Raw genomic sequence first — 19022 nt, 5'->3', positions numbered from 1 at the left:
CGTTTTGACATAAACACTCTCTTTAGGCTCCCAACCACTAATTGGCCAGCCTGACTGAGTGCCTGCCTGTATACGGAATGTATGTGTGCGTGCTTGCGTGTGTGTATGTGTGTGTTCGTCCACGTGTGTACTCACTACATAGTGCTTTTAACCAGAGCCCCATGGGCACTAAATAGGGAACAGAGTCCTATTTGGGACAAGGACTGAGAGTGTCTCCCTACCTCTTCCTGGGAAACAGGGACATGTTCGATGGGGGCTGGGCGGGGGACGGACAGCACGGCTCCAGGCAGGGACACGTTGGACAGCCGTCTCTTTCTCACCCCGCTACAGTTGTTAGGGATCTTAAAGGCGCAGCGCTTGTGGTAGTTCAGCCCACACCCTATAGAGGAGGCACAGTACTTAGAAACCATACATGCATGTCTCTCTCTCTCTCTCAGACTTATAGTGTATAGTGTAGGTCATGTGAATGACCTGTATCCAGGTGAATGTTCAGTGCTGTTTTACTCTTCTATCAGGTTACATATGATGAAAACTTCAACAGGCTTTGATTCGGGCCTATGTGAGACAGGAATTTGATTTGAGGTGAAACCTAGGTCAGGAGTGACGTGACTGGGATCAGTAGCTCTGGGCTGAGGGGGCACTGGGGCAGGGTCCAGACATACCTTCACATTTGAGGCCCTGTCGGACCAGGCCCCACAGCATCTCCCCACAGTCATCACAGAAGGCCGGCGCCTTGTAGGAGTGCACATACAAGGCATGGGGCCGGATCTGGAAGTCCTCGACAGTGGCTAGAGCTGAGACACAAACACACACTGGGTTAGTGTACTGCAAGAAAAACAACATTAACAAAGAGGCGAGACAAGCATGGACATGAATACCAGAGGAAATGGATTGTGATGAGTCATGATCAAACCATTAGAATGTTTGAAATGAAGTGGGCCAATCCTTTAGCAGAAAGCCAGTAGAAATCGCCCCAATCCTACAAGACTGTCATGATGTTATTATTTTTCAACTGTCATTCTGATTCAGAGTGTTGTTAATTCCTTTCAGATGCATGTCAAGTACAAAACAGACCCAGCTGATGAATGGGTGGCCGTCCTATCGCCTCTGACCACAAAACGTCTCCCCCGTAATTTTCTGTTACTTTTCTGACGACTCTAGCTACATATTGAATCACCATTTATCGACATCCAGGATGTAACCTACTGCCTGACGGTCAATATAGTTGACTTGAACATTGTGCCTTTGTGGTTGTGTTACTATTCAGACATATGAGTGGGTCAAAAGTTTACTTACACTAAGTTGACTGTGCCTTTAAACAGCTTGGAAAATTCCAGAAAATGATGTCACGGCTTTAGAAGCTTCAAATAGGCAAATTGACGTCAATTGGAGGTGTACCTGTGGGTGTATTTCAAGGCCTACCTTCAAACTCAGTGCCTCTTTGCTTGACATCATGGGAAAATCAAAATAAATCAGCCAAGACCTCAGAAGAAAAATTGTAGACCTCCACAAGTCTGGGTCATCCTTGGGAGCAATTTCCAAACGGGGTACCACGTTCACCTGTACAAACAATAGTACGCAAGTATAAACACCATGGGACCACACAGCCGTCATACCGCTCAGGAAGGAGGCGAGTTCTGTCTCCTAGAGATTAATGTACTTTGGTGCAAAAAGTGCAAATCAATCCCAGAACAACAGCAAATGACCTTGTGAAGATGCTGGAGGAAACGGGTACAAAATAATCTATATCCACAGTAAAACAAGTCCTATATCGACATAACCTGAAAGACCGCTCAGCAAGGAAGAAGCCACTGCTCCAAATCCACCATAAAAAAGCCAGACTACGGTTTGCAACTGCATATGGGGACAAAGATCGTAATTTTTGAAGAAATGTCCTCTGGTCTGATGAAACAAAAATAGAACTGTTTGGCCATAATGACCATCGTTATGTTTGGAGGAAAAAGGGGGAACACCATCCCAACCGTGAAGCACAGGGGTGGCAGCATCATGTTGTGGGGGTGCTTGCTGCAGGAGGGACTGGTGCACTTCACAAAATAGATGGCATCATGAGGTAGAAAAATTATGTAGATATATTGAAGCAACATCTCAAGACATCAGTCAGGAAGTTAAAGCTTGGTCGCAAATGGGTCTTCCAAATAGACAATGACCCCAAGCATACTTCCAAAGTTGTGGCAAAATGGCTTAAGGACAACAAAGTCAAGGTATTGGAGTGGCCATCACAAAGCCCTGACCTCAATCCTATAGAAATGTTATGGGCAGAACTGAAAAAGTGTGTGCAAGAAAGGAGGCCTACAAAGCTGACTCAGTTTCACCAGCTCTGTCAAAAGGAATGGGCCAAAATTCACCAAACTTATTGTGGGAAGCTTGTGGAACGCTACCTGAAACGTTTGACCCAAGTTAAACAATTTAAAGGCAATTCTACCAAATACTAATTGAGTGTATGTAAACTTCTGACCCACTGGGAATGTGATGAAAGAAATAAAAGCTGAAATAAATCATTCTCTCTACTATTATTCTGACATTTCACATTCTTAAAAATAAAGTGGTGATCCTAACTGACTTAAGACAGGGAATTTTACTAGGATTAAATGCCAGGAATTGTGAAAAACTGCCGTATTTGGCTAAGGTGTATGTAAACTTCCGACTTTAACTGTAGTATGGGTCCTGATCAAAAGTAGTGCACTATATAGAGAATAGGGTGCCATTTAGGACGTAGACATAGTTAATTGGGGTATTCATGAGTCACTTTAATGTAGTTACATTGAGAACTGTTGAGTGACATGCCTGTTCTCTCCCTGTTGGACATTTCTCTGAGGGCACAAATTGGCTTCTTTCTCTCTGAAGTCTAGCCACCTTTGCTCTTTGCTCAGTCCAACCCTTAATTTCATGTCCGTTTTCAAAGAAAATAGATTTACTGTTCATAAACCCCTCTGTCTTTTTATCAATAGGCGAACATGAAGGCCAAGTGGTTGAAATGAAAAACAGCGCCATAGCAACCGCATTCTCAGTGAGTACACAACAAACCAGACAGCGTTCTGAAAGGGCAATTATTCACTTTAGAGGAGAGATGAGAGCATTCTGCACACTGCTCTGCTATGGGTTTTCTAAATGACACACAGGTTAGGTACCTAAAATGTATTCATAAGACTACACATGATAATAATAGTCTTATCCTATCCTTAATCTAACAATTACTAGGTGGGGATAGATGTGAAAGTGCATGAGCAACATTAATCAGGTCAGGATCAACGTCCTCATCAATCACGGAGAATCAGCAACTGCAGAAATATAAATTGCATGGCTTTGAAATTGGGAGTCAAGAGTAATCTGCCACGGTCTCTGAGAGACACCAGCTTAGACCTTGCAGAACAGAGCAGAACATAACAGAGTAGAACAGGGAAAAACAGAGTAGAACACATTAGAACAGAGTAGAACAGAGCAGAACAGGGCAGAACAGAGCAGAACACATTACAACAGAACAGAATAGAGTAGAACAGGGCAGAACAGGGCAGACCAGGGCAGACCAGAACAGAGGCTAACAGGGCAGAACAGAGCAGAGCAGAGTAGAACAGAGCAGAGCAGGGCAGAACAGGTCAGAACTGAACAGAGCAGAACAGGTCAGAACTGAACAGAGCAGAACAGGGCAGAACAGATCAGAACTGAACAGAGCAGAACAGAGCAGAACAGGGCAGAATAAGGCAAAACAGAACAGGGCAGAATAGAGCAGAATAGAGCAGAACAAAGAAGGTGACAGGGATCTGAACCGAGCTGAACTCAGCAGCCCTGTCTGGGCAAAACCAGAGAGGGAAAAACACAACATTTTAGTCTTTTATCCTGAGCACACAGAGTAGCAGGCGATGGAGAAACATATAGAACAGTCAGACTAAAACTTAATCAACACTACATCTGCACTGACTGTGGGGCCGTGCTGCACCAAAAACAAGCAGAGAGGATCAGGAAGTGGTCTGGGGTTGAGTCTTGTGTGGTTGGGCTGTGAGTTCATACATTTCATCTTGTGTGTTGGAATTCTACATTAATACTACTCTGGGGTGTGTAGCTGTTCAGGTGTTGGTTGAGTTTCACACCTAGGATGATCAACAACAGACCACAAGGCACTGCCATTGAAAGGGAATATGCCCACCGAAAATGTTGTGGGGTTATCATAGGTTGACATAGGGGATGAATACTGAAGGGGATACATAGGAGAGACATGGGGGGTGGGCATATGGACAAAATAGTAGCTACACAGGAGAGATCTGGAGAGATCTGAAACACTGGGGTGTTACAGGGTAAACAAAGAGATCCCTGTACCTATAATGTGGCACATCCTAAATGTGACGGTCTGACTCGATTCACTCTTATGTAGCAACATTTTAAATAGTGTTTAAAAAAAAAACAAGTAGAGACTCAGAGCTAGAAAACTGTATATAATACACTACAGTTGAGGAACAATGGGAAAGTAAATCTGCTTTGAAAGTTAAAAGACTTGTAACATCCCTTTTGAGAAAATGGCCCTTGAATGTTTTGGTACACCTACGGGAGAGCACTTCTTTGTCTAAACCCATACAGCATCGTTCACACCCTCTTTATCCTTAGCCCCACCCATCTCTTTGAGGATTCACATGTGAGGCCATGTACTGAACAACCAAAAATGTCAAGACTAAAGGCTGGTTTATACTACGCTTGCGTTCATAAATTAAATCTGGAGTGCCAGAGTGTGCTCAGAGCATTGTCAGACCGACCGGTTCATAAATTAAATCTGGAGTGCCAGAGTGTGCTCAGAGCGTTGTCAGACCGACCGGTTCATAAATTAAATCTGGAGTGCCAGAGTGTGCTCAGAGCGTTGTCAGATCGACCGGTTCATAAATTAAATCTGAAGTGCCAGAGTGTGCTCAGAGCGTTGTCAGACCGACCGGTTCATAAATTAAATCTGAAGTGCCAGAGTGTGCTCAGAGCGTTGTCAGACCGACCGGTTCATAAATTAAATCTGGAGTGCCAGAGTGTGCTCAGAGCGTTGTCAGATCAACCGGTTCATAAATTAAATCTGGAGTGCCAGAGTGTGCTCAGAGCATTGTCAGACCGACCGGTTCATAAATTAAATCTGGAGTGCCAGAGTGTGCTCAGAGCGGTGTCAGACCGACCGGTTCATAAATTAAATCTGGAGTGCCAGAGTGTGCTCAGAGCGTTGTCAGATCGACCGGTTCATAAATTAAATCTGGAGTGCCAGAGTGTGCTCAGAGCGTTGTCAGATCAACCGGTTCATAAATTAAATCTGGAGTGCCAGAGTGTGCTCAGAGCGTTGTCAGACCGACCGGTTCATAAATTAAATCTGGAGTGCCAGAGTGTGCTCAGAGCGTTGTCAGACCGACCGGTTCATAAATTAAATCTGAAGTGCCAGAGTGTGCTCAGAGCGTTGTCAGATCGACCGGTTCATAAATTCAGAGCGTTTCTCTCTCGGAGCATTCAGAGTGCACACTGGACACTCTGGCCGAGGAGTATGGTTGATCCGAGCGTTCTGACCCTAACCACAGCAATCAAGCACCCAAGCTAACTGGCTAACTTTGGCTAGCTTGCTAGCTACTTCCAGACACAAATGAGAGAACTCTGACCATTTTACTCACTGTAGCAGAGCTGGTTAGGCTGTTTTCATGTTATCCAGAAAGTAGGTGACTGTAACTGTATTCCTGGCAACAATTTAATTATGCTTTTTTTGCCAACGTTTACTGACACTGGCCATATTCAACAGGTGTTGAGCGTTCGTAAATTGATTCTGTTATTATGGCACAATCAGAAGAGAGTGCTCTGAAAGAGTAGATTTACCATCTCTGTCTATTGACAGTTGTCGCAGTGATATCATGAACATTCTATTGAAATGGTTACTTGCATAGTGGAGTCTTTTATTTAGACGTGTAGCTAGCTAGCTAAACAACGAACCATAATCGCAACTCATAATGTTACTACCCTGCATTAATCTGCTTCATCTCTTGATATCAACCTCATCTCTCAATATCAACCTCATCTCTCAATATCAACCTCATCTCTCAATATCAACCTCATCTCTCGATATCAACCTCATTTCTTGTGACATGGAGTATCTCCAACCCTTTTCCAGGTCTCACCGGAGAGGACCACCTCGATCAGATCTCCCTCATGGATGTCCTCCGCTGACGTTAGTCGCTGCAGGATGTTCTCTGAAGTTAGATCATGGCGGAACAGAAGGATCTTGTCGTACATGCCAAAGAATCCACACTCTGGGAACTGGGAGGAGGAGGAGAAGTATTACAGATATGTTTAGTTTACACAATATGTCACAGTGCAGTGCTTCCAATAACTGATAGTATGTATAACTCAGGCCTGGGATTCTCAATTAAAAGTTATTTTTTAGTTAAGGCATATAGAGCAATGTTTTTTTTCTGAGAAGGGATTGTGGATGGGGCCCATGTAGACCTACACTACTAGCAGGAAACGAGTGAAGCGCAGTTTGCATGGAGTGTGTTTGCAGTTTGCATGGAGTGTGTTTGCAGTTTGCATGGAGTGTGTGTGCAGCAGCCAGCACAGCACAGAGCGAGTGACAGCAGGAAATTGAACCCACAGGCACCGGACTGGTAGCTGCACAGCTCTCATTAGGAGCTGCAGAGATGAATCTCCTCTAGTCATGAATTATGATGAGGTCCTGTCATTGACACCTTGCTGCCTTTAGCCATCTGTCCTCCTACAGCTGCAGATACAGTACAGCCCAAACAATATGACACCCAACTGACAAGACCATAACACATCCCCAACCCAAACAATATGACACCCAACTGACCATAACACACAGGGAATCCCAAACATTGTGCCATATTGACTGATTGACTGACATACTAAAATACACCACACCACAAGCCAACCAGCCCAGTTCAACCCAACAGCATACAGACGCCCCCCAGAAGCAATAACCCACCACTTGACACACTGAACTACTAAAAGGCACGGTGACCACAAATAACACATAAAATATTCAGATGCAGTCATCAGTTAAGCAGTAGCCCATGAAGACAAAACCACACAGTCCTGTGTATGTCAAGAGACAATGCTTTGTGTCTATAGAGGTCAACTGCTTGTTGAACTCTGCTAATAGTAAATGGTAGTGTCATTTATATTACAGTCCAAACTTTATCGACACATCAGCAAGGGACAGCCATCCACCCAGGGGACAGGACACAGTTTCTGTAGGAGTTAGAATCAGAACGTTAATCTGACCCCGAAATCTGTAACAGAGATAATGTACATGCAAATCAGACTAAACTGAGGAAGGCAAACAAGGAAGTGAGATGTCCTCCGTCTATCCTATCAGAATGAAGTTTTTAGGTCTCCTATTGGATGGAGCCTGCATGGAATAATGTAAATGTGATGTGCCACAGGGTGGATGACTGTTTATGGTTGATCCCTCAACGTGATATGTCCCCATGTATTTTATGTCAGAAATAGGGTCATCTCATGTTATACTTTAGGATGAAGTAAATCTCACCATGATTCAATATCATAAAAATGAAAGATTATGATCTTGGGGCGATAGGGAAATAGAAATCTCAGGATATATCTATCAGCCCCATGAGTGGAGGTCTCCCACTGGGCACAGATGTCAATTGTTAGATTACCTGTTAGATACTGCTACACTGTCGGAACTAGAAGCACAAGCATTTCACTACACTCGCAATAACATCTGCTAGCCATGTGTATGTGACCAATAAAATTTGATTTGATTTTGATTTGATTTTAATTTAATGTCTATTCCACGTTGGTTCAACGTCATTTCATTGAAATGACGTGGAAACAATGTTGATTCAACTAGTGTGCACCCAGTGGGCTGCCTGATCACATGATGCATCATGACATTATCTTGTTTTATGTTAGAGGCATAAAAAAAGCCAACTTTGCAGTACTGCAGTACTATCTATAATCCACATAATTGCCACAACGATAAGCAATTGTTTGATTCTTCAACTCACATAAGGAATGAGCACCACAGATATATCATATAAATCAAGTGCTATTTGCATGTGAAAATGTCATGGGATACTTTTGCTACCCCGTAACGTTTACAATTTTGCCGGTGGCCTAGTCGTTGATTAGGTGAGCACATCTTACAGAGTGTGACTTTAATGGGAAAAACTAAGCAGCGATGTGAACACAGCTGATCCCCTCTGTGTCAAACCACTATTAACCAAGCTTAACTCTGGCAGACACACAATCTCCACTCTATTATCACACTCATCAGACCCTAAAGAGGATTTTCTGATTCTGACGTCTCAGTCCGCCACGCTAGTAAGACGTTAAACATGATCAGATCACTGAGGAGACTGGGAGAGAGAGAGGTCTGGGTCATGTCTGATCCCTCCTCCTCCGCCCCATCCCTGCTGAGACTGAGCATCAGCGATGGCCTGGTTCCGTTACAGGATGCCTTTGGTACATAAGTCCATCTAAACAGCTGAGCCCCACCTCTCCGTCTTGCCGTACACCCTCTAATCTCTACAGTACTCATATGCCATTATCTGAGAACATTGACTCAATAAGTCTCTACCGAGGGTAAATAATCCGACTCAGACTAGGACGGATGCCTGCCCACATGTACATACCTGTAGGGGTGGAAGGTAGCCTAGTGGTTAGAGCGTTGGACAAGTAACCGAAAGGTTGCAAGATCGAATCCCTGAGCTGACAAGTTAACCCACTGTTCCTAGGCCGTCATTGAAAATAAGAATTTGTTCTTAACTGACTTGCCTAGTTAAATAAAGGTCAAATAAAATAAATACCTCAACTACCTTGTAACCCTGCACTTTGACCTGGTACTGCTACTCCCTGTATATACTCTAGCTTCATTCGTGTAGCTTCATTTTTCTTTCCTTATTTGAACTCTGCATCATTGGGAAGGCTTGTAAGTAAGCATTTGACTGTACAATCTACACTTGTTGTATTTGTCACCTGTGACAAATCAAATTTGATTTCAATGAGATCAGGCCATATCAGTTCATCTGGAGCAGAGTCCTCCTCTCTCACAGGCACTGGCTCATGTAGCGTCTTAACTTTAAGATGAGTGTGTGAGGGGCCAGGGGGATCTATTTTCTGCTATGTGTGCATATCTCACAGAAGATACTGCAAATGCAGAACCAGCTGAAGTTGCAACAGACCAGGAAATAGGTGTGCTGTTGCACTGTATGGACAAATTTGACTGTGTTAAACAAAACCCGAGCCTCAACACGAAATCAAGCTATCAACTGACGCACAACAAGACCTTGAGTTAAATTGGGGTTGCACTCAACGAGACGTCTAAAACCCTGAATCAGACACAGCCATTTTACTCCCGTATTAGTCTAAAATGTAAATAGCTGATTTGGTTCTGGTTGCTAAGATTATATAAGTATATAGCTCTTGACAAGCCATTAAGGCTACATCTATCAGTGTGTTGGATGAGAGGAGAGGCTCCGGACAGGGCAGCCCAATAGGAAACAAAAGGTAAACAGGTATTTGCTTGTTTCCCTGTACCTCACTGATCTGTTACCTCACTAGAACACATAGCATAGATGCCATAGAACAACAGGAAGTTAAGATAAGTGGGACAAGGTTGCCTTGACGTCCACAGCCCCGTCAACCAGAGGGCCTCATTCATTTGGATGGTAAAGGCATTCCCCTCTGAATTAGTATCGACTATGAAATAGTTTTTTTTGTTATTCTAAAGAAAATCCATTGTTTTTATCTGGCCACTGTTTTGAACATCTTCAATTGCCATTACAGCAATGTATACTGAACAAAAATATAAATGCAAAATGCAACAGTTTCAAAGATTTTACTGAGTTACAGGTGAAATTGAAATGAATACATTAGGCCCTAATCTATGGATTTCACATGACTGGGCGTTGGTGCTTTCATGGGTGGACCTTGGATGGCATAGGGCCACCCACTTGACAGCCAGGCTCACCCACAAAGGCCCAGTCAATCAGAATGAGTTTTTCCCCACAAAAGGGCTTTATTACAGACAGAAATACTCCTCAGCACCCCCCAGACGATCCCGCAGGTTAAAATGACGGAAGTGGAGGTCCTGACACATGGTCTGTGATTGTGAGGCCGGTTGGACCTACTGCCAAATTCTCCAAAACAAAGTTGGAGGCAGCAAAATGAACATTACATTTACACTTTTTTTTTTGCAGATGCTCTTATTCAGAGAAGCTTACATGAGCAATTAGGGTTAAGTGTGTTGTCTTGGCTGTGTGCTCAGGGTCATTGTCCTGTTTGAAGTTGAACCTTCGCCCCAGTCTGAGGTCCTGAGCGCCTGGAGCAGGTTTTCATCAACTATCGCTGTAATTTGCTCTGTTCATCTTTGACTCGATCCTGACTAGTCTCCCAGTCCCTGCTGCTGAAAAACATCCCCACAGCATAATGCTGCCACCACCATGCTTCACTGTAGGGATGGTGCCAGGTTTCCTCCAGACGTGACACTTGGCATTCAGGCCAAAAAGGGAAATCTTGGTTTCATCAGACCAGAGAATATTGTTTCTCATGGTCTGAGAGTCCTATAGGTGCCTTTTGCAAACTCCAAGCGGGCTGTCATGTGCCTTTTACTGAGGAGTGGCTTCCGTCTGTCCACTCTACCATAAAGGCCTGATTGGTGGAGTGCTGCAGAGACGGTTGTCCTTCTGGAAGGTTCTCCCATCTCCACAGAGGAACTCTAGAGCTCTGTCAGAGTGACCATCAGATTCTTGGTCACCTCCCTGACCAAGGCACTTCTCTCCCGATTGCTCAGTTTGGCCACACGACCAGCTCTAGGAAGTCTCTTGGTGGTTCCAAACATCTTCCATTTAAGAATGATGGAGGCCACTGTGTTCTTGGGGACCTTCAATGCTGCAGACATTTTTGGGCCCTTCCCCAGATCTGTGCCTCAACACAATCCTGTCTTGGTGCGCTACAGACAATTCCTTCGAACTCATTGCCTGTTTTTTTCTCTGACATGCACTGTCAACTGTGGGACCTTATATAGACAGGTGTGTCTCTCGATCACGCAACTCTGACTTAAGCATAAATCATGTCAATAGTATATTTGTGAGAGAAATCGAGTCACGCATGCAGACCTCAAGATCTCATGGATTCAGCCCTATATGACAGAACAAGCTAATAATATATATATTTTAAAAAACTTCCAATTGTCTAGGTAGAGAAAATTGTGTTTTTGCCATGCATACCATAGCCTGAGTATATGGTTGCCAAGTTACAAACCACTTGTTCCTGTGCAGAGGAAGTGCTGTAGTCTGTAGAAGGTACATAGCTCTGAGTCTTCACAGCCCAACAACTGAGAGATAAAAGTGTATTTTGTGTCTCTTTGTGGAACAGAGGTAGAGTGTTTGTGCATTCCATTCTTCTGCTCTGAAATGGGGCCATGAACAAGGCTCATTTAAGGGTACAAATTGAAGAAAATACTCGTATACTTTTAAGATCTATGATGATGTGAAAAGTTTGAAACAATCAACACACACACAACATCACAATCATACAAAGAACAGCTATCTGAGAACACAACCACCCAGCCCTCAGAGACACATTGTTCTACAGACAGACAGACAGACAGACAGACAGACAGACAGACAGACAGACAGACAGACAGACAGACAGACAGACAGACAGACAGACAGACAGACAGACAGACAGACAGACAGACAGACAGACAGACAGACAGACAGACAGACAGACAGACAGACAGACAGACAGACAGACAGACAGACAGACAGACAGACAGACAGAGTTTACCTAATCATTTAGAGACAGTTGGACATGTGGAGAATATGTAAACACACTCTGACTGCTGCAGAGTCTGACTGTATCTCCGTCCCAAATGGCATCCTATTCCCTGTTTAGTGCGCTACTTTTGATCAGGGCCCATAAGGCTCAGGTCAAATATAGTGCACTATGTATGGAATAGGGTGTCATTTGGGATGCGTCCTATGTGTATGTAGGGAGAGGTAGCATTGAGAAAATGCAGTGCTTGACAAAAATACCAGACACATATCATGTTTTAATAACATGCTGTTGATAAATTCAGACTGCATGGTGGACTAAATGTGTATAAAGAGGGTCCCTATGAGACCAGTGATTTGACTTTGTGTTTTAGTTCTAATCCATGACCTGTTTATGACCCTCGCCGGCATTCTTTTCAAATGACAGAGCTCTTCCTGTGCCCCTCTTGCCCCCTTAAGGGATGGGATTGTGTTTGTGTGTGTGTGTGTGTGTGTTTACACACGCATTTGTGTGAGTATGTGTGTGTGTAAGTGTGTGCTCTAATGTGTGACTGCAGAACTTTTGCTATCCCTATGTCATTTATTTACAATGGGATAAATTCATGTTCAAAAGAGGAAAGAGTGATTTGAGGCTCAAAAGACACCAACAGTCAGCCATCTTCCATCTTCTTCTTCTTCTCAGATTCTGAGACATGCCGTTCTTAGCAACTACTCCAAATAGCAGTTCCCTTCTGTCACTCTTCCTTCTGAGCCATCAGTCGTCATGTTTGTTTGTGACTCAATAAGTCACTGCTATGTCAGAGCAAGGCAAGGCAGGCAGCTGACCCACACCAAGCCATACACACACCATAAACCAAGCCATACACACACCATAAACCAAGCCATACACACACCATAAACCAAGCCATACACACACCATAAACCAAGCCATACACACACCATAAACCAAGCCATACACACACCATAAACCAAGCCATACACACACCATAAACCAAGCCATACACACACCATAAACCAAGCCATACACACACCATAAACCAAGCCATACACACACCATAAACCAAGCCATACACACACCATAAACCAAGCCATACACACACCATAAACCAAGCCATACACACACCATAAACCAAGCCATACACACACCATAAACCAAGCCATACACACACCATAAACCAAGCCATACACACACCATACACCAAGCCATACACACATAAACCGAGCCATATCACCATACACCGAGCCATATCACCATACACCGAGCCATACACACACCATAAACCGAGCCATACACACACCATACACCAAGCCATACACACATAATACACCGAGCCATACACACACCATAAACCAAGCCATACACACACCATAAACCAAGCCATACACACACCATAAACCAAGCCATACACACACCATAAACCAAGCCATACACACACCATAAACCAAGCCATACACACACCATAAACCAAGCCATACACACACCATAAACCAAGCCATACACACACCATAAACCAAGCCATACACACACCATACACCAAGCCATACACACATAATACACCGAGCCATATCACCATACACCGAGCCATATCACCATACACCGAGCCATACACACACCATAAACCGAGCCATACACACACCATACACCAAGCCATACACACATAATACACCGAGCCATATCACCATACACGAGCCAGACACACACCATAAACCGAGCCATACACACACCATACACACACCATAAACCGAGCCATACACACACCATACACCGAGCCATACACACACCATACACCAAGCAATACACCCATCATACACCGAGTCATACACACTTCAGACTAGGGGAGAGGAAGGGGTACACAGTCTCATCACTTCAGGCCAGAGGAAAAGGGGTACACACAGCCTCGTCACATCAGAGCAGTGGAGATGGGTTACACACAGCCTCGTCACATCAGACCAGTGGAGATGGGTTACACACAGCCTCGTCACATCAGACCAGGGGAGAAGGGGTACACACAGCCTCGTCACATCAGACCAGGGGAGAAGGGGTACACACAGCCTCGTCAATTCAGACCAGAGGAGGAGAAGGGGTACACACATCCTCGTCAATTCAGACCAGAGGAGAAGGGGTACACACAGCCTCGTCACATCAGGCCAGAGGAGAAGGGGTACACACAGCCTCGTCACATCAGGCCAGAGGAAAAGGGGTACACACAGCCTCGTCACATCAGGCCAGAGGAGAAGGGGTACACACAGCCTCGTCACATCAGACCAGAGGAGATGGGGTACACACAGCCTCGTCACATCAGGCCAGAGGAGAAGGGGTACACACAGCCTCGTCACATCAGGCCAGAGGAGAAGGGGTACACACAGCCTCGTCACATCAGACCAGGGGAGAAGGGGTACACACAGCCTCGTCACATCAGACCAGGGGAGAAGGGGTACACACAGCTTCGTCACATCCATAGAAACCCTTCACCCTCCTTCAAAGGATGTTAGTTCTCATCCCTCCTTTTCCACAGACCAGAGGAGGAAGAGAAACAAGTCCTTCATGACATCACCAGGGAGTGTTTTTTTTATAACATAACTACAGGGTTGCCTCCCAAATGGCACCCTATTCCCTACATAGTGTACTACTTTTGAGTAGGACCCATAGGACAATAGTCAAAAGTAGTGCACTATGTAGGGAATAGGGTGCCATTTGGGCTGTAGCCCAGGAGAGTGATGGTGTCATGTCAATGCTTAGAAGAAGAAAACACACTGGCGTGCTAGTTGATTTGATTTGTTTAGTATGAGTCACAGCCAGTGATCAAGTTTCTTTAAAATGGCCTAAAAGTTTGTTACTAAAACATCAAACTGAAAAATGCACTTTGATTTAATTTGATGCTTAGTTTACACAATCTCTTATGCTTCCTTGCTAGCTGGTTGTAAGGATAGATTAGTGAACACACGCACAAGAAAACACACGCACACAGGCGCACACACACACACATGCACACACACAAAGACAAGCAGTCCCAGGAAATGACTCCAGCAGGTCAGTATGTGAGGAAAAGTCATCTCAGATTTCAACACACCACCAGTTTATTGCAATACATTCACTGCAAATTACGCTACATTTTCACAGCAACTGAAGGAGGAGGACTATACTGTTGTTTCTGTGATATCAGTGACATCACTGCCACTAACGGTTGCTGTGGATGTACTGCATTGTTGAGTAGATGAGGGGGCAATGAGTTTATAGACACACTCACTGTTCCAGGGAAACAAACACCTCTCAATATCTACGGTGCCCATATTAGGACAGCCTCAACACCGTAAATACCAGTGTAGTACAAGGAGCTGTTGATGTCTCATCTAGTGACAGAGAGGTTCTTTATGCATCCAGTCCTACACCAAAGAGTATGTCATCAGGAGTTAAGCAGGTTAAACCTATAGGTAGAGATGCAAATTAGCCTTGAAAGCTTCAGATGTCCCTGTCAGTTTTAGCACGTTCAGCAGCATGGAATAAACAATGAAGTAAGGTATATGGTCGTGACTTATTTCCTTCTTGTCCTGTTATAGGATAACATACTGAGAGACAGAGCTCTATCCACTTCCTCCTCTTCACCTAGAGGACAAGACAGACCAACAGTGGCAGCACAGCAGGTAGCTGTCCGGTTGCCTCCGACCACAGAACATCGGCCGTCATTTTCTATTCATTTCCAGATGATTCTACATGTTGAACCGCTACCGTTTGTCGACAGACAGCAGGTGTCTACTGCGCATGGCCAACATTCATTATGGTGTGTTTTAAGAGCACAGCAGATACACACAGGTGAGGAACAATGTGTGAGGTGACTAGAGATCATCAACCCCCCATTTACAAAATTACAATTACACTCTCCAATATTACCAGGCTGCCTGCCTATGGACTGAAGGGCACTTTTAATATAATAATCACTTAAAGCCTAGTGGATGAAACTCAGCTACTCTTAATGGGGATTGTATAATCGTGCCCTTGCCTGGCCACAGGGATAATCCCATCTCAGTGCAGAAGCCCATGGCAGCATCCCAAATGGAACCCTATTCCTTATATAGTGCACTACTTTTAATCAAGGCCCACAGGGCTCTGGTTAAAAGTAGTAGTGCACTATATAGGGAATAGGGTGTTATTTGAGTCGCAGGCCATGTTTCCGTAGCACAAAGCCAGCTTTGAAACAGGTCTGTGGGGCTGCAGGGTTACGGCACATGGCCTTGCCTGGCCCACTTGGAACTCATCCCGGGACCTCCAGGGAATAAAGACACCTGTGTGTGTGTGTGTGTGTGTGTGTGTGTGTGTGTGTGTATAAATAAACCTGCCCCACTGCCATACACACAAACATACACAAACACACACACACATACAGTACATAAAACCACATTGGTGCACATACACCTACACACACACATATAGTACCGGTCAAAGGTTTGGACACACCTACTCATTCAAGGGTTTTTCTTTATTTTTACAATTTTCTACATTGTAGAATAATAGTGAAGACATCACAACTATGAAATAACACATATGGAATCATGTAGTAACCAAAACATATTTGAATTCAGTAAAAATAAAGAAAAACCCTTGTACTGTACACACATACACACACACACACACACACACACACACACACACACACACACATATATATATATATATATATATATATATATATATATATATAATATACACACACACACATATACACCCCCACACACACTAGTTATTTCATGCAGTGTTAGATTAGATTGTGAGAGATACTTGTAAATAGCAAATCTCCTCGACTCTCAATTGAATCTACATGGAAGACTGGAGCCAAATATATAGTTGTATGATTACAGTATCAATTCAATTCACTATAAAACCTTTAACACAATTTAATTACAAAGTATAGTTCATGACATCCATTATGAGAAAATGCACTTTTTCTGGTTTTCCAAGAACTTGTTTACAGTACGAAAAGCAGCCCTGAATGAGATCGCTTGTCAAGGTCACCATGACAACTTCCATTCAGCAGAGAAAACTATGTGAAAAAACAAAAAGAGGCTGTGCATCCTAAATGGCACCCTATTCTCTACAGATCCTGTTCAAAAGTAGTGCACTATATAGGGAATAGGGTGCCATTTGGTATGCAACATATGTGGAGAAAGTGTTTTGAGGCAAAGTGAATGTTTCCTGGTAGGTATGAAGAGAGGTCAGTCCATGTCTGTGCCCCAAATGGCACCATATTCACTATGTAGTGCACTACTTCTGACCAGGGCCCGTAAGGAATCCCATAGGGTTCTGGTCAAAAATCAGTGCTCTATATAAGGGAAAGGATGCCATTTGGTACACACACCCCTGTCCACATGGCAGCGGTGTGCTTTCTTGTTGGATACCTCCCTGGATACCTCCCTGGATACCACCACTACACTGTCCTACCTATTCCCTGGCCTAGTCTCTGTTACCAGGGCAACACTCAACACACTTAAAAGTGATACCCGACCAACAAGGATCTTTTGAGGTTCTCTCTCTCTGGTGATGTTTTATAGTTTTTGATAGAGGTAAACAAGCTATTCAGCATAATAAAAATGGATAGACACCTTATGACACACCACATACTGATGGAATTGGAAACAATGAATTACCTGTTTGCTCCCAATATGCTTAAAAGCCATTACGGGGAGTCAAACATAAAAGCTGAGAGGAATTGGAACAACAGAATGTAAAAAAGTCACAAGGGTAAATTGATTGAATTAGGGCTACAGTTGTGTAACCATCACTCACTATGCAGTGCACCAACCAGGAGAAGAGAGGAAGCCACACACTCAAACTGTTGCCTGCTATAAGACATCAACAAACACTGGCCTTTCAACCACAGAGGTAACACATGTACATCCCAGGGAGTTGAAGCGAGGTAAAGCTATTCATTAAACTGCCTTTAGGGGCAATTTGGGACAGTTTTTCCAATTCGTAAGCCAAAAACCCCATATATCCCTCCCTGTGCAAATTAGAAGCTCTTTGTAAATGGCAGGATAAACAACATACAGTATAATCAAATCTCACTGAAAAGATTATATTTTGTATTAAGGTTTAGGAGACAAGTATGTCATACCAGTACATGTTTGCCTCCCAAATGGCACCCTATTCCCTATATAGTGGACTCCTTTTTACCAGGGGGCTCTTGTCAAAAGTATTGTACTATGTAGGGAATAGGGTGCTATTAAACATTTAGGGGAGATTCTCATTGACAGAAGCTTATTTTAAGCATGATCACATGCACAGGGATAACGCTCCCTTAACAGGCTGACCATACACGAGAGACTGATCACACATTGACTACTCTATTGACCAGATAAGAGTGCTGGTCTCTGAGGGTGGTAAACTGGAGCCATATACACCCCTATTAGACTCAGATAAGCAATAAAGAGAGCTCTCTCTCTTTTTCTCACGCGTGTGTTCTCTCTCTCACTCGCTCCCTCTATTTATCTTGCTTGCTCTCTCTCTCTCTCTCACTCCCTCTGTTCTGCTCTCTCTCTCTCTTGCTTTCTCTCTCTCTCGCATTCTCTCTCTACCTCACTCCCTCTCTATTTATTTTGTTGACTCTCACGCTCTCTCACTCCCTCTCACTCTTGCTCTCTCTCTCTCTCTCTCTCTCTCTCTCTCACTGTATCTCTCTCTTTTCTGGGAGAGATAAGGACAGCACAAGGTCTGGTTCATCTTGTGTAAAGTAATTGATTTAAAATAATATTATTTCAGACCGGGAGGGGTTGATGCCACAATAGGCCCTTCAAACTATGGGTCTGAAATAGTGAGGCTATTCTACATTGGAAGATACAGTTCTAATACAGTACTGATACAGTACTGATACAGTTATAATACAGTACTGATACAGTTCTAATACAGTACTGATACAGTTCTAATACAGTTATGATGCAGTACAGATACAGTTCTGATACAGTTCTGATACAGTACGATACAGTACGATACAGTTCTGATACAGTACGATACAGTACTGATACAATTCTGATACAGTACGATACAGTACTGATACAGTTCTGATACAGTACTGATTCAGTTCTGATACAGTGTACTGACACTCCAATACGTGTAGGTCAAATCACGCCAAGCATTCAGGCATGCCGTAGCCTATTGGAATTAAATACGCAAACTTAAGCAAAACAGGTCATATAAGAAGCGGTGCACTGTTATCAATGAATAGAATCTGCATGATAGAAACACACCAC

General features: G+C 43.8%; 1 protein-coding gene across 3 annotated transcripts in view; it reads right to left on the bottom strand.

Annotated features, from left to right (window-relative positions):
- LOC112250001 (serine/threonine-protein kinase D3-like) overlaps window positions 1-19022 on the bottom strand; it is a 64047-nt gene that overhangs the window by 18927 nt on the left and 26098 nt on the right. For all 3 annotated transcript variants that reach the window (XR_006083355.1, XM_042321537.1, XM_042321538.1), the window contains exons 2-4: window positions 6141-6279; window positions 663-794; window positions 222-379 (exon numbers count right to left, since the gene is read on the bottom strand). Coding sequence is in view for 2 of the 3 variants with exons in the window: in XM_042321537.1 (XP_042177471.1) it covers window positions 222-379; window positions 663-794; window positions 6141-6279 (429 nt within the window). In the remaining variant the exon portion in view is untranslated. The remainder of the gene's footprint in view (window positions 1-221; window positions 380-662; window positions 795-6140; window positions 6280-19022) is intronic.

Source organism: Oncorhynchus tshawytscha, linkage group LG05 (genome assembly GCF_018296145.1).
Source record: "Oncorhynchus tshawytscha isolate Ot180627B linkage group LG05, Otsh_v2.0, whole genome shotgun sequence".
In the NCBI taxonomy this organism is placed as follows: domain Eukaryota; kingdom Metazoa; phylum Chordata; class Actinopteri; order Salmoniformes; family Salmonidae; genus Oncorhynchus; species Oncorhynchus tshawytscha.
This window is presented reverse-complemented; position numbering and strand designations above follow the sequence as displayed.